At 41.9% G+C, this 13,752-nt stretch overlaps 2 protein-coding genes across 4 annotated transcripts; one reads left to right on the top strand and one right to left on the bottom strand.

The window, feature by feature from the left end:
* On the bottom strand, nucleotides 1-10,892 carry LOC123110453 (uncharacterized). 3 transcript variants are annotated; one of them, XM_044530970.1, is made up of 32 exons: nucleotides 10,684-10,892; nucleotides 10,452-10,579; nucleotides 9,312-9,831; nucleotides 8,820-8,960; nucleotides 8,601-8,750; nucleotides 8,308-8,487; nucleotides 8,055-8,190; nucleotides 7,740-7,842; nucleotides 7,011-7,128; nucleotides 6,454-6,616; nucleotides 6,131-6,249; nucleotides 5,951-6,048; nucleotides 5,783-5,870; nucleotides 5,475-5,667; nucleotides 5,329-5,377; nucleotides 5,167-5,248; nucleotides 5,001-5,084; nucleotides 4,862-4,927; nucleotides 4,585-4,782; nucleotides 4,409-4,511; nucleotides 4,216-4,331; nucleotides 4,055-4,140; nucleotides 3,872-3,956; nucleotides 3,688-3,760; nucleotides 3,561-3,609; nucleotides 3,372-3,453; nucleotides 3,208-3,282; nucleotides 3,058-3,129; nucleotides 2,603-2,737; nucleotides 1,355-2,236; nucleotides 1,123-1,286; nucleotides 1-722 (listed from the first exon to the last, which is right to left on the bottom strand). In XM_044530970.1, exons 3-32 carry the CDS (start codon nucleotides 9,666-9,668, stop codon nucleotides 539-541), a joined length of 4,431 nt encoding a protein of 1,476 aa, XP_044386905.1. In that variant the 5' UTR covers nucleotides 9,669-9,831; nucleotides 10,452-10,579; nucleotides 10,684-10,892; the 3' UTR covers nucleotides 1-538. The 3 variants fall into 3 exon arrangements, with proteins under 3 accessions (XP_044386905.1, XP_044386906.1, XP_044386907.1); XM_044530971.1 differs by having other exon boundaries at nucleotides 1,123-1,283; XM_044530972.1 differs by having other exon boundaries at nucleotides 5,335-5,377.
* A 665-nt stretch (nucleotides 10,893-11,557) lies between these two features.
* Nucleotides 11,558-13,179, top strand: LOC123115704 (uncharacterized). Its single transcript, XM_044536810.1, has 3 exons — nucleotides 11,558-11,782; nucleotides 12,092-12,418; nucleotides 12,508-13,179. Exons 2-3 carry the CDS (start codon nucleotides 12,092-12,094, stop codon nucleotides 13,054-13,056), a joined length of 876 nt encoding a protein of 291 aa, XP_044392745.1. The 5' UTR covers nucleotides 11,558-11,782; the 3' UTR covers nucleotides 13,057-13,179.
* Nucleotides 13,180-13,752: the final 573 nt, after the last annotated feature.

The raw sequence follows: 13,752 nt of genomic DNA, 5'->3' as shown, positions 1-13,752 counted from the left end.
TGAAAACGCAATGGGCTGGCAAACCAACCATGTAGGTCGTCTGCCTATGCACCAGTTTTTTATTGGCTTGGAAAGACGTCCAAAGAAGAGGGTAACAGATGCAATCTCTGGTCATAACACAACTATTCCATATCAAATGATGGCAAGAACAAAGCCTATCGCAACTAAATCAGAGTATACTACTTACTCAGCCGAAACCCATCATCAGCTTTAGCACTTCAACTTTCTACTTGCAGTGACAAATAAGTAATCTAGCGGCCCAAGGAACTTAACTGCAGTGTTCACAATATTAGCAAGTTCAAATTATTTACAAACAACAGTATTGGTCTACAATGCAACAAAATTGATTGGCTCCTGTTTCCTGAAGACGGGGATTAGGAGAGGAAGGTAACTGCTGAGAATCGAGGAACTGGTGCCCTTGCCATGGTCGCCATCGCCGCAGATGCGCTTCTCATCACAGTTGACGCCGCTGCCGTGGATCTGGGCACCATCGCCGCAGATCCCCTCATCTCCGCGGACGGCGCCTTCGCTCTGATAGTCACCGGTGTCCGAAACCACGGGCACGACCGTGACCACGGTGTCCGAAACCACGGGCACGACCACGGCGGCAATAGGCACGGCGGCCCAGGTTCCAGCCTCCACCAAAAACACAGCGGCGGAGGCCCCAGGTTCCACGACCAAGGACTTCTGGTCGGGAGTAAACCTCCAGGACCTCTTCCAACCTGCAATCCAGATTTTATATAAGAAGTAAGATTTATTGGAAGTTCCTTAAACATGCTGGCTGTAGCTTGTGCTGCAGCTGCAGCAGCCAGCATCAGCCATGGCTTGTTTGGTTGATGCCTTGGAAACCTGCCTCTACCAGGCAGTATCAAGCAAGCATAATCAGATGCCAGATGATGCTGCCTGGCGCAGGCAGCTTTCTCAGGATTCAAAGCAAACTCGCCCGAAAAGCAGTTGAGCTGTCAACAAAAATTGAAGGACATGGAGCTGCAGCTGCTTAGACCAGCAGACGCGCGACTGGGCCAAGCAGCTGCAGCAAGCAGAAGTGAAGAGGCTGATTAATCCTAACTTAAGACTAAACTAAAAGCTAAGAGAGTTCCATAAAAATTTATTGGCCCTTACCATTTCCACAATTCATCTGTCATAAGATGATCAGAGCGTAGCAATACTTCCAATATAATTGGAAGATCGTCTTGGAGATAATGAGACGTCAGAAGATCCAATTCGGAAAGACTGTTCATAGGTTCATTCTCCACTCCTTGTTGCTTTTCCAGTTCTAGCTCCTCCTTCACAGAAATAATTCTGGTATGAAAATCAGTGAAACAAACAGAAAACAGGAAAAGAAAATATTCACCTTAGACTTTGCATGTTCGTTTACTTGTCTTGGAAAAATACACAAGCTATCAAGCAACCTGGGTTTATACCACCCAAACTTCCTACGCCAACCTTCATTCGCCCTGGCATTCTCATTGCTTCCATCTAACGTATCAGGGATATACCGTAAAACCTTTTTGAGGACTGGATGACCTGTTTCTGCAACAATTGGTTGTCTCCAATCTTTTGGTAAAAAACGACTTCGCAATACAGCTCTCAGCGCATGATTAACTGCCTCTGGCGCGAAGCGGTGTATTCTATGAATTCCAGAATATAATCCTGCTCTAGCCAATGAGGACCTCAGCGCCAGGGTAGTCAATACAATATCCCAATAGCCATGAAGTCGACGTTTGAAGCCCTCCAGTTGACGTTGGGTACACACTTGAGGTCTGCGAGGAGGGTTTGACAGCGTCTGGGTCAACTTGGCAAAAAAGGCTGGCAGACCAATCCCTTCTATTCTAAATAGCTCAATAACCCCAGTAATGTAACTGAAGAAGTCATTTAATTTCGCCTCTTCACAGAACTTGTCACAATACGGTGCGCGAATTTCCGCACGGACTCCATCAATGACCATTATAGTCGTCGGGTCAAACTTCCCATCCCAACTGAACCCCGCATTATGATTAAAAACAATATCTTCAAGTAAATCAAGTCCGAGAACTCTTCCAATCTTTCTCGTATCAGCAACATCCAATGAAGTACCATCAGCAAATAGAGTTCTTAATTCAGAGAACTCATTACCAGGTATCCGAACAAAATCACTAAGTGGTACTTCCGATGATTCAGGAACAATTCGAGGACTGGGCAGAGATCTTCGAGTCCGTATTTTCTGAACAAAATGAGAGCCATGAAGATCATCTCCCTGAAAAAGAAACACAATCCAGCCTTCGCATTATACAACAATGAGGACAAAATGCATTGCTTATTGGCACAACCGATTGTACACTAATTTTCTTCAATGTAAATGCACTTTCAAACAACAAACGCGACATGACTTGGAAGAAAGATAAGATTTCATGTATATGGTAATAGTATGTATACAGCATACAGATATCACCGGTAGAAATAGAAATGGAAAAAGGAAGATCTGTTATAAAAATCAAATGTGACGGTAACATAGTAAAAAATGAGACACAAAGTCATTGCAATTACGGATATATTTGATTTCACCAACCAAAATTGTAACAAAGCATCAAATGGTTCATTTTATGGTCAATGTTATGCATACCGAAAGAGCTGCATTGGGTCCCGAATGTGTAAAGCTACGATCCAAATATAATCCGTCACCACGTGATGTAATCCCTTCCAAATCTTGCTTCATGAATGAGGTAGATGCTTGGGAGGTACTTGTTTCAGGAAGAAACTGAAGAGAGATCACACAATTTAATCAATGAACAAGAAAAGGTGCATTGCTTATTGTTAACATCAATTGTAATATCGCTAAAATTCTTCAATGCAAAATGAATTTTCAAACAAGAACAAAGGCAACATGACTTGCAGGGAAGATAAAATTTCATGTATATGGGAAGAGTAAATTGCATTTGACTATGTCTACAGCATACATATATCACAGATAGAAATAGAAATGGACAAAGGAAAAGATTACACGATGATAACAAAGCATTGCAGGTATATATTTGATTTCGCCAACATATTCATCTTTTTGGTCCGCGTTATACATACCGAAGGAGCTGCATCAAGCTGCGCATAAATTGGTGTGAAGTTGCTGTCCAAATATGATCCGTTACCGCGGACCTAACAATCCACAGCAAAGAATGGTCACAAGTTCATTTCAATCACACAAAGAAATTATGAAAAATACAGATAGCATACCTCAAGCGTCTGCCAAACTGCACTTGTTCTTAAATAATTTGAATCAGTGACTAAAGAACATAATTTTCCATTGACCTGCATAAGATCAAAACAGGTCAAAAAAGAAAAATACGAGGCAGCTAAACATAGCTCCGAAAGTAATAAAATACAGCAAACATTTTCACCTTAACTGTAGTATTGTAATGTTTGTTCCAGTACAGAATGCATGGAACATTTTCAGTAAGCTCTTCTTGTAAGGAAAGCAAGCTGTAGCATTGGCACATGGTTATTTAGAATATTAACCAGTGGCAAATAATAAATTGTTTCCCACCAAAAAAGACTGCTAATAGAAAAAGGAAAATTAGATATTTTACCCAATGGGAGTAAGTTGAGGTCCCGTTAGAAACTTCTTGATCGCCTCCGCTAAAAACATTGAACAAAAGCAATAAGAGCGATGAAAAAGGTTGTGCAAACAATGTGTAGCTGAAAAATAAAACTAACCATTTGGAAAACCAGGTTCATTAGCCGCCAGCGTAAGACTTTCAAATGATGTTTCTGGTCCGCGCAACAAATCCTAATAAGTAGTATCATGATATGAGCTGGCCACTTCATATAAATTGATTGCGCACTGAATTAGAAAATCTGCACTAACAACCTAATCAGTGCTCATGATAAACTTGCTTACCCCAGCAGCAATCCAACCATGTCGAAGATTTAGATTTAAGCAATTGAGAAGGAACCACTCTCGTGTCTCCGTAAATCCATCCGTTCTACAATGTCAAAATTGCAAATATCAGAACACCAGCAGCCAGCGCAAACTACAAAGGAAAGAGACAGAACCAATATGGAAAGCCAGAACTACAATCACCTGGTAAAGACAACGTCCACATCAAACCCTGTGGCCAGTGTCAGCGCCGCATCCCATATGTTTCGTTGTATTGCAGAACAATGGGCCTATTAAAAAAAATCCACAACCTTAGGCTGCAGGCCATGAATGCAATCGAAATCGAGTTTGCAAGAGTTGCGAACCTTCATTTTCTCACTATCTTCAAGTAAAGAAAAGACAAAGTTAAGTAGATATTCCATTGACACCACAGTTTCATGTGGTTCAAAAAAGATGCTCCCCTGGAGCAGTAGAAGATTACCTGTGCAAAAAAAAGAATAAATACAAAACATGAGGAAATGAAATACAAAAATTGAAAGTAAAGCCAATTTCACTTGCAGACTGCAATAAGGGCACACGGGCCATCATTTATCTGATGGATAACATGGGTTGGCCGTCCCAAAAAAACAATAGGCCTTATATTCAAGTTGCCACGAATGCCCTGCGAGAAACAGGTTTTGAGGGGCAGCATTTTCCAACAATACATGAAATCATTCTAGAAATTTTGCGCTTACAGATATATCTGGTTTCTCCACGATATTCCCATCATATTTCTCCCCGGTCTCTGTCTTCTCATAATCTTTCTCGTCCTCGTTCGTATCCCCCTCTCCGTCTTCCCTCTTATCCACCTCTTTCTCCTCAGGTACTAAGAGATCCTTCAGAGGCCTCTTCTCTTCTCTATTCCTCTTCCTTCTTTCCATTCTCGTTAGTGGCTAAATCAAATGCATGATTTCATTGAGTTAGGAAAACATGCCTAAAAATCAAATAGAGCAAGAAACATTCTGCTCTTACCAGTATAGATTGAATCTCTGAATCTGTTGGCACGAAGTTACAATCAACAAACAATCCATCACTATCCTAATTAACCATGCAAAAAAAAACAGTTAGCACATTATAATCACATGCAACATAGAAAGATCAACTAACATACCTCTGTTAACCTTTCCCATACCGCACCGGTTTCAGTACTTAACAAGGACAAATCGTTCAGCAACACATATATTTGGTCTCCTACCTAAAAGGAATATATTAGGAAGAAAGGTTCACTCACTTTAATAAGGGAAGGGTCACTATCTCTGAACAAATCAACAGCTCACCTTAGATATTGTAATTAATGTTTCATTCCAAATCAGGACAGTGGGCTGTCTCGCTTTTAAGTCATCATGTAAGGAAGAAAATCTGCACCCAGTGACATAAACCGAGTTATAAAAGAAACAAAAAAAATGGTACCACTTGAATATACACAAACTTCCATTTACCCATACGAGGTTAGCTGAGGGCCATGCAAAAAAGTTGAGATCATTGCACCTACAAATAGGAAACAAAGAAAAGAAGTATCAGGAGAATAACTTGCAAATATAGTTTTGTGCCAGAATAATTGAACACTTGTGTTGTCGAGATTTACAAGAAATAGAACCAAGTTCTTCTGATCTGGTTAAAGAGAACACAAGTGTCGAATCAAACTTGTCATCATCTTTACATCCACCATGCTTTTGAGGCCCTGAATTTGTGCTGGATCGAATCGATTCGTACACAGCAAGAATATACGAAAGTTGGTAGTAGGAACTTTTACGTATTGAGGAGCCCAATTCAGCATCCTAATGAAATACCAAAGTATCAGCCTTGAATTACCCCAATAAAGATTTAAAATCTTACAAAAATGCTGATGCATTGAAGGAACTAATATTTTAAAAACCCATGTACAATGGGTACCTGGGGATCTACCAACCAGCCATGGTGTAGAGGGACACCAAGAAAACCAAATATTGCGGTTTCTGAGGTCTGCTCAAAGCCACAAGAGCTGAAAAATGGACATCATAAACATTATACTCTGAGAAGGACAATCGCACACACACGCAATTAAATCAGTATCACAATCACCTGGCAAATGTCACATCAAAGTATAAACTGCCCGGAAGCTTCGGCAATACACCAAGAACTTGTTTATTGAACTCTGATAGTTCCAAGTTCTGTTCCAACTGCAGTATAAGTGGACAGTAGCTTAGCTTTCAGTTAATGAACATTCCTTTGCAAAACAATTGCATCTATACAGTTGCATACCTGCATTTGTGTATTGCCATACAAAAGATAACTTTGTACAAGATAGATGAGATGGCCCTCTGACACCTTCTCGATATCTATATTGAGAGTTATCTTCTCTCCAAGCAGGAGAGCGTTGCCTGCAGTGGCACAGAAAATGAGGAGTGAATGAACTCTGTCCTAGGCATTTCCAATGTAGATTTAATCTATTGAACTTGTTGGATTGTACACGCGCATGTAAAAGTAAGTAAACAGCGCCGATTCTGGGTAACCGGCCAAGCCACTAAAAATTGTGTATCCTCGTTGAAAAAAGAAGTTGCCAGGGAGCAGCCACATTGACTTACATAGTGCTACTAAGGAGCAGCGTGTATTCTTATTCTTGAGAATAATGCGTGTGCGCCGGCCAAAAAATTCAATAAGCCTTGTCGCATACCACACAACAGAAGTGACACCTTTCTTCTTTTTCTTCTTCCCTCCCATATCAAATGGCACTTGCTGTTCTCGTAACTAGGAAGGAGAGTGCATAGTTGGCAAAACATTATTCAAATGAAACAACGAACATTCACAATATCCAAGAGGCACAAAAACATATGCTAATTTCCTTATCAAAGAACAACAGACAACTAAGGAAGATGGCAATACTTCATGCCTATAGTAGATGTCATCAGACTTGAGTTTCAAATAAGGGAATACAGCTCAAAGACAAACTTGAAACACTGGTACGTCAATATGATCCTATAGCCCAAGAGTGAAATTGTATCCTAGATGGGTTCCTATTTCATGTGTTTCCTTAAATTATGCACGGACTTCTTCACACTGACCTTAACATTTAATTATTAAAAACACTTCAATGAATTTCAACTGTAAAAACTTCAATGGATCATCTTGAAACAAATATTACCTCCGCCATGGTTTTTTTATAGATCATCAATTCATCTTCGATTATTTCATCCACTTTTCTGTACCCTTCAAGCTCAGGACATAAATCAGCTTCAGATATAAGAATGCCATGAATAATACTGTTCAAGAAAGATAAATTCATTAGATTACAGACCCACATGCAGTAATCATAGATATTCTTTCTATATACCCACTGTGAGTATGCTTAACCTACTCGGAATAGAAGTTGCATGGCAGGCTAGCAAGAACTAACAAGAAAAGGCAGAAGACGGAACATAAAAGACACAATGCCAATGTTAACAGAAGCAAAAACAGGTGGGTCTAGTAAAAAAACTATATCTTGTCATCCAGAGATCTACAGTAAACACTACTTTATACCCATTCAACTAAACCCAGTCATAGAATCAACATTCTAAGCATATCTTACAGGTTTCATCTTGAATGCTATTTTCACTTGCAGTAAAGAAGCGCACAGCAAAAGGTAGAAGTTATAATTGCACACTATGAGATGACAGCATGCAGCAAATGAAAAGTGTTTTTTATACGACTTTTGTGTGAAAATACATTATTCAAAAATACAACTGTTATAAACATGGAAAAGTGTTTATATACGACTTTTGTGTGAAAATACATTATTCAAAAATACGACTGTTATAAACATGGAGAAGTGTTTTTTTTATAAATACATGTAAAATAAAGCACAAATTCAAATGAAAGTGATTGTTCTTACACATCGTATTTCTCTTGATTTGTCTTAAGTACTTCGTGGCCATATTGCACAGCCTGTTTATCGGCACGATATAGGAAATACTCGCGACCTTCATTTCCAAACCCTGGTATTCATAAAGTGCATACCAATTTTAACACAATAGGAACAATGTAATGACAAAAAAAAGTATTGATGTAATACGTCATCCCACAATCATGTTGGTCTGATTATTCCTTAAAAATGAGCAATAATTGTATTATCCATGTGATCATGACAAAAAATATATACAACCCATACGTTGATGTTGTAATTATTAACATTACATAACGCACTTACCAAGCTGAGAACCAGGAGCATTAGTAACAGCAATCATTCTTATGTGATCTGCAAGGAGGCGGTATGCCGTATCAACTCCATCTGTGTCAGCAGCACCAACTTCACCAGAGTAGTCCCGGATTCCTCGACCAGTACACTACATATATGCATATAAGTCATTATTACATGTCATTGACCATGGAAATCAATAATATTACACAGCCAGTTATCGTTTGCAACAAAAGGTAACTTGAAGTGGACATGGAAAACTTACACAGCTCATGCTGAAAAATATGTCATCGTAGACATCTAATTCATAGTGGCTTTCTTTATTTTGAAGAATGGCAGCTAAACTTTCAAGATTAATCCCTGTTAAGACATGCTTAGCTTGCAAAGGCTTCAAGACATGCTTAGCTTGCAAAGGCTTCAAGACGCCACCTGCTTGCATATTGAACTAAAAAATGAAGAAAGAAAATATAGGTGAGTATAAGCACAGAGATTGTGTAGCAATAGAAGAAGCTTCATTTATGCATGCAAAAGATCTTAATACAAGAATAGAAAGCCAACCTCAACAAAAACAAGACGGCTTATCTCAATAAATTTGCCATCCTTTATGTTGATTACGGAACCAACACCATCTTTGCTATCCGAACAATCGAAGAAAAATCCAATGCATGGCCCACAGGGACCAGTTTCACCAGTCATCCAAAAATCAGCCTATTCAAGCACTCAGTCAATAAATGTCCACAAAAATTCAAAGTAAAATTGATAAGACATTACAGGTACCTTAGACATGGCAGGCATGATTCTTTCTTCCGCTAGGTATTTCTGCAATGTATTTTTTGACTCATTGTCTGAACTCAAACCAAGGGACGTATCACCACTAAAGTATGAAGCATATATTCTGGACTGAGGTAACTTGTATTTCTGCATATTAAAGAACGAGCAATCAATAGGTAATAAGGTGGCCTTAAATAGAAGATCAGACAATTCTGGACACTATTTTTTCCATGTAGCTTACAGGAACAACTCGCGTGCACACACAGACACAAAGGAACTTTTAAGCATGTGTTAACACCGCTCCCTCAAATTGCAGAGATATAAATATCATCTTTTAAGCAGGCTTCCATCATATCAAATAAAGTAGACCCTGGCACTAACACTAAGTTTAAAATCTGTTACAATTGCTACCTCATAAACTATACCCAAAGCTTTTCACTATTAACACAACTCATGAAACAAGACTACACGGAAACAATAGGAGAGCAGAAACTGTACCTTGTTGAGAAGACTGAATAATAACCTGATGGCTTCCTCCTTAAAGTAGTCCCCAAAAGACCAACTTCCAAGGACTTCTGTGAATCTATGGTAAGTAGTGTCGTTTTTGAAGTGATCAATCACTTCATCGTCATCACCACCCACAGTAATGCATCTCAGCGAAAAGCAGGTGCGATGACTCCCTCTGCCATTAAGGGTCCCCTTGAACCGGTTCAAACATGTATGAATAAGAGGCACCTTGGTATCAACTACGGGGATAACCGGGGTTGATGACAACTGCACATGCTGATTTTCCACGAAATAGGAGAAAAACGTCTCACGAACATCCTCCACCGGCCAGGGCTGACTTATCGCCATCACCGGGCGAACCTCACTCTGGATGGCGTTGTCGGCGGCCGGCTCCTGCCTTCACTTAATTGCAATTCTCTCACTTCTTGATTCAGTCCCCCCCCCCCCCTAGCTTCGTGAATCTCGCTGCTCGGGCTTCTTGAAAAGATTTAGAACCTTTCTAGAGACCAACCTGAAACCAAAACAATAGAGGCAAATCTTAGTGATGTGTCAATAAGATACATAATTTCAGTGATCTGTCAGTTTGTTTGTTCAGTGAGATACATATATTTCTTCCTCGCAAACAATATTTCAGGTTAATATGCCAAGCAAATTTCAGTAGCAGCAGACCATACTTGAACGAATTTGTAAACTAGCTACCTTGCTAGACAACAAACAGGCAACTTAGAGCTGAAGCATCATATCAAACAAAGACACAGTCCAAGAAATAAAGCTTCTCATTAGTTACATTGTTATTTCAGCTTGAATGCATCACTGTAACTCTGCTGAATTTGGAAAGCCAATACAGCAGAATCACGTGTGTGGAGCAGCTGCAGCCTGCAGCTAAATAAACACCAAAAACTTTGCTAATCTCGATATCACTATAATATGAAACTCCAGTCCAGATGTAGTGTGTGGTGTGTGGAGATCCATCCTGAAACTGAAACTGAAACTTAAGGAAGGATCTTGATACGCAACAAGCAACTAACTCAGATGCTCTGTTCTAGAGCAGAAATTGTTTCAATACTAGAATGTAGAGGTGAATTCTGCAAGCCAAAAACGAATTGCATTGTGAGGATGGTAAGGGCGAACCTCACTCGGGATGGCGTTGGCGGCGGCCGGTTCCTGCCTTCACCCAGAGACTACTTGCGCTCCGCTTCAGCGTCTCCTCCTCTCCTGCCTGCGACTCCAGGTGTCGCCGATGGGGAAGGGGACGCTGCCTGCAATCCAATCGCAGAATCATATAAGAAGCAGAAAGAGAAGCGGAAGGAGAAGGAGATGACGCGAACGAGAAGATGGGGGAGCGGATCTGAAGGAGGGCCACCTGGATCTGCTCTCGGCGTTGGAGGAGGACACGCTGGAGCGGAGGCGTCGGCGACGACGGCGGCGGGCTGGCGGCGGCCGTCCGAGAGTGGATGTATTAGGGTTCGGAAAGGAGTCAATGGAAGAGGAGAAACCGGGGTAGGTCTGCCGGGGCGGGGCGGGGCGAAACGGGGATTTTGGGGCGGGTCGTGATATGGAGCGTGTACAGCTGGGTGAAAAGCGCCTGCGACCACCACGGGCTAGTGGGTGACCGGTGGGGCCAGCGGGGCGGTGCAAGTGGGGACGGGATGTCAGTGTGAGAGAAGCGGAGCCTTGCTGGGGAAAAGACGCAGGATGAAACCGGCGCGTGCGCGTGCGAATATACGGGGACGTGATGCAGGATCTTTCACTGGCGTGTGGGGCAGAGAAAGCTGAAAGGTTAGGTGGGTCCACGCGTCATTGGTCAAGGGTCGAGAGTAATGATGTGGGCAGTTGTTTCGTGGCACCGTGGCTGGCATGCGGCTACGCGCTCCACGTACAGTTTCCCACTGGGAGGAGCGGCTATTGGTAGCTAAGGGAGACGCTTGCAAAGACGCTAAGGGCCAGTTCTTTGGACTCGATTCTGAAGAATCGCTGCGTGGAAAATCACAATCGTAAAAGAACTCATTGCTTCTCCAGGAATCGTCTAGAATCACCCACAATCGGCAGTGTATTTCAGAATCGAGCAAACTTGACGATTCTGGCGATTCCCGCAAAGCAAAACGATTCAGTTTTAGCAAATACCCCTATTGGATGTAGAAATTACCCCCAATATGCCACTCGGGCCAGCCGACCGACAGAGAGGCCCAGCCGAAAGTACTCGTCGATTCCCCCCAGTCGCTCGTCCCCATCGCTCATCCCCATCCCCGTTCGACCTAGGGTTGGCGCCGCCAGCCGGATTCCCCGCCCCGAAATCGTCAGCTCCGTCGCCGGCGGTCCTCTACAGGGCATCCCCGTCCAGTCCACAGCCACCCCCGACCCCTCGGCGCCGGCAGCAGGAGGCGAACCGGCTTCCCCGCCCCGACCCAACCGCCCTGCAGCAGGAGGCCCCGGCGTCGACCGAGCCCACTTCACCGGTGTTGGTGAGCTCCTCTCTATCTCATCCTTTCTCCGCTTCTCTCTGTCATATCTCTGTTACATATTAGTTCAACTCTGTTTGCATGAATCAAAAAAATTATACGGCTACTTGTTTGCTTATGATGTTTTCGATTTGTATGGTTATTTGGTTAGTACGAAATTTGTATGATTGATTGCTACTGTTCGAACTCTGTTTATAGCAATGAAAAATTGCATGAATGATTGCTACTGTATGAATTTTGTAGTGGTATGAAATGACTGCTGCTTAGTAAAAAAATAGTTTACATTTAAACGTTCACATATTGATGTTGTAGATGGAGAAAGTGAAGTATCCAAAAGCAATTTGGGATAGTGCGGCTCATTTCATTTATATGGATGTGTGCGTAGAGGAGGTGCGAGCAAATAACCGGGCCCCTGGAGGCACCACTTTGTCCGATATAGGACAAGCTAATTTGCTTACTAAGTTCAATAAGCGCTTTGGGCGTGGCTATTCGCACTTGCAATTAAAAAACAGGTGGGATGCATGTAGAGGTGATTATGCCATATGGAAGACATTGGTTCAAAAAGCTTCTGGCATTGGAAGAGATCCTTATACGAAGACCATTGCTGCTACAAATGAGTGGTGGGCATTGGAGTTGAAGGTACCTTTGTTGTTTGTCATTTTATTAAACTGGGAGTCATGTTGGATTTTTCATTTCATTTAACATGAATGTGTGCTATTTCATTGCAGGCACGTCCGCAGGCTAGCAAGTTTCGGTATGCTGCACTTGCGGAGGAGGATAAAATGGAGGAGTTGTTTGATGCTTGTTGTGTCACAAATGAGCATGCGAGGGTGCCAATGCCAACATATCAAGGTTCTACGTCTCGAATCACTTTGGATGATGAGTCTGGTTGTGAAGGTGATGAAACGCAGGTTACACCTCGTCCTAATCGTGCTAAGGGTGGGAAGAAGAGGGCATGTCCTTATTCGCTAAGTCCTAAGATGAATGAAAAGTGGGCAAGTGAGCATGCAAAAAATGAGGCATTTGTGCGTATGGTGGACCTGTTTGATTCAAGGAACAAGAGAGATGCAACTCAAGTTTTAGCAAGAGAGGAGATTCACGAAATGATGGCCATGGTAGAGGCGGATGGTGGTGCACCTGGGAGTGATGTTAATTTCTATGCTTCACAACTATTTAGGGATCAGACAAATCGTGATGTTTTCTCTACCTTCAAGGGTCACGAGCCTAGTGCGAGGCTTCTATGGATAAACAAAACATGGGAGTTCAACAATAAGTAGAACCTCTATGTTTCAAATGCTTTCAACTTGTATCGTAGTTAACTATTTTATTTTGTTGAACCATTGTATTTGCTTTGAACTTGTACCGACTTGAATTATGTTGTTTGCCTTCTTATGAACTACTCTTTTGCTACTACACCTTGTTATGAACTACTCTTTTCCTACTGCACCTTGTTATGAGCTACTCTTTTCCTACTGTACCGAATTATGGTAACCTCCTATGTGTGTATGTGGCTGTGGCAGATGGATAAAAAAAAGCAAGAAGATGAGGAATTTGAGGCTGGAATGCTTGCATTTGCTTTGGAAATGGCGTCGTCAAGCAAATCATTGTCGTATGCGTCAAGAAGATTACCACTTGTTACAGGCCTCCAATGGGTGGAAGAGAAGGAGAAGGATCCAAAAGCTTTCTATGCTATGTTCAGAATGAGGAGGTCAGTGTTTTACCCATTACATGATCTGTTGGTTGAGAAGTATGGGCTTAAGTCAACTTGCAACATATCATCCAAAGAAGCGCTGGCACTTTTTCTATGGACTTTGGGAACAACGCAGACCACTGACAATGTTGCAGATCGGTTTGCACATAGTCGTTCTGTCACTAACAAAAAATTTCATGAGGTTTTGGAGTGTGTGGACCACATGGCCGGTGACTACATTAGACCAATGGATCCATCCTTCTCTGAACCTCATCCCATACTT

The sequence above is a fragment of the Triticum aestivum genome, chromosome 5B, assembly GCF_018294505.1.
Source record: "Triticum aestivum cultivar Chinese Spring chromosome 5B, IWGSC CS RefSeq v2.1, whole genome shotgun sequence".
NCBI classification, from domain to species: Eukaryota; Viridiplantae; Streptophyta; class Magnoliopsida; order Poales; family Poaceae; genus Triticum; species Triticum aestivum.
This window is presented reverse-complemented; position numbering and strand designations above follow the sequence as displayed.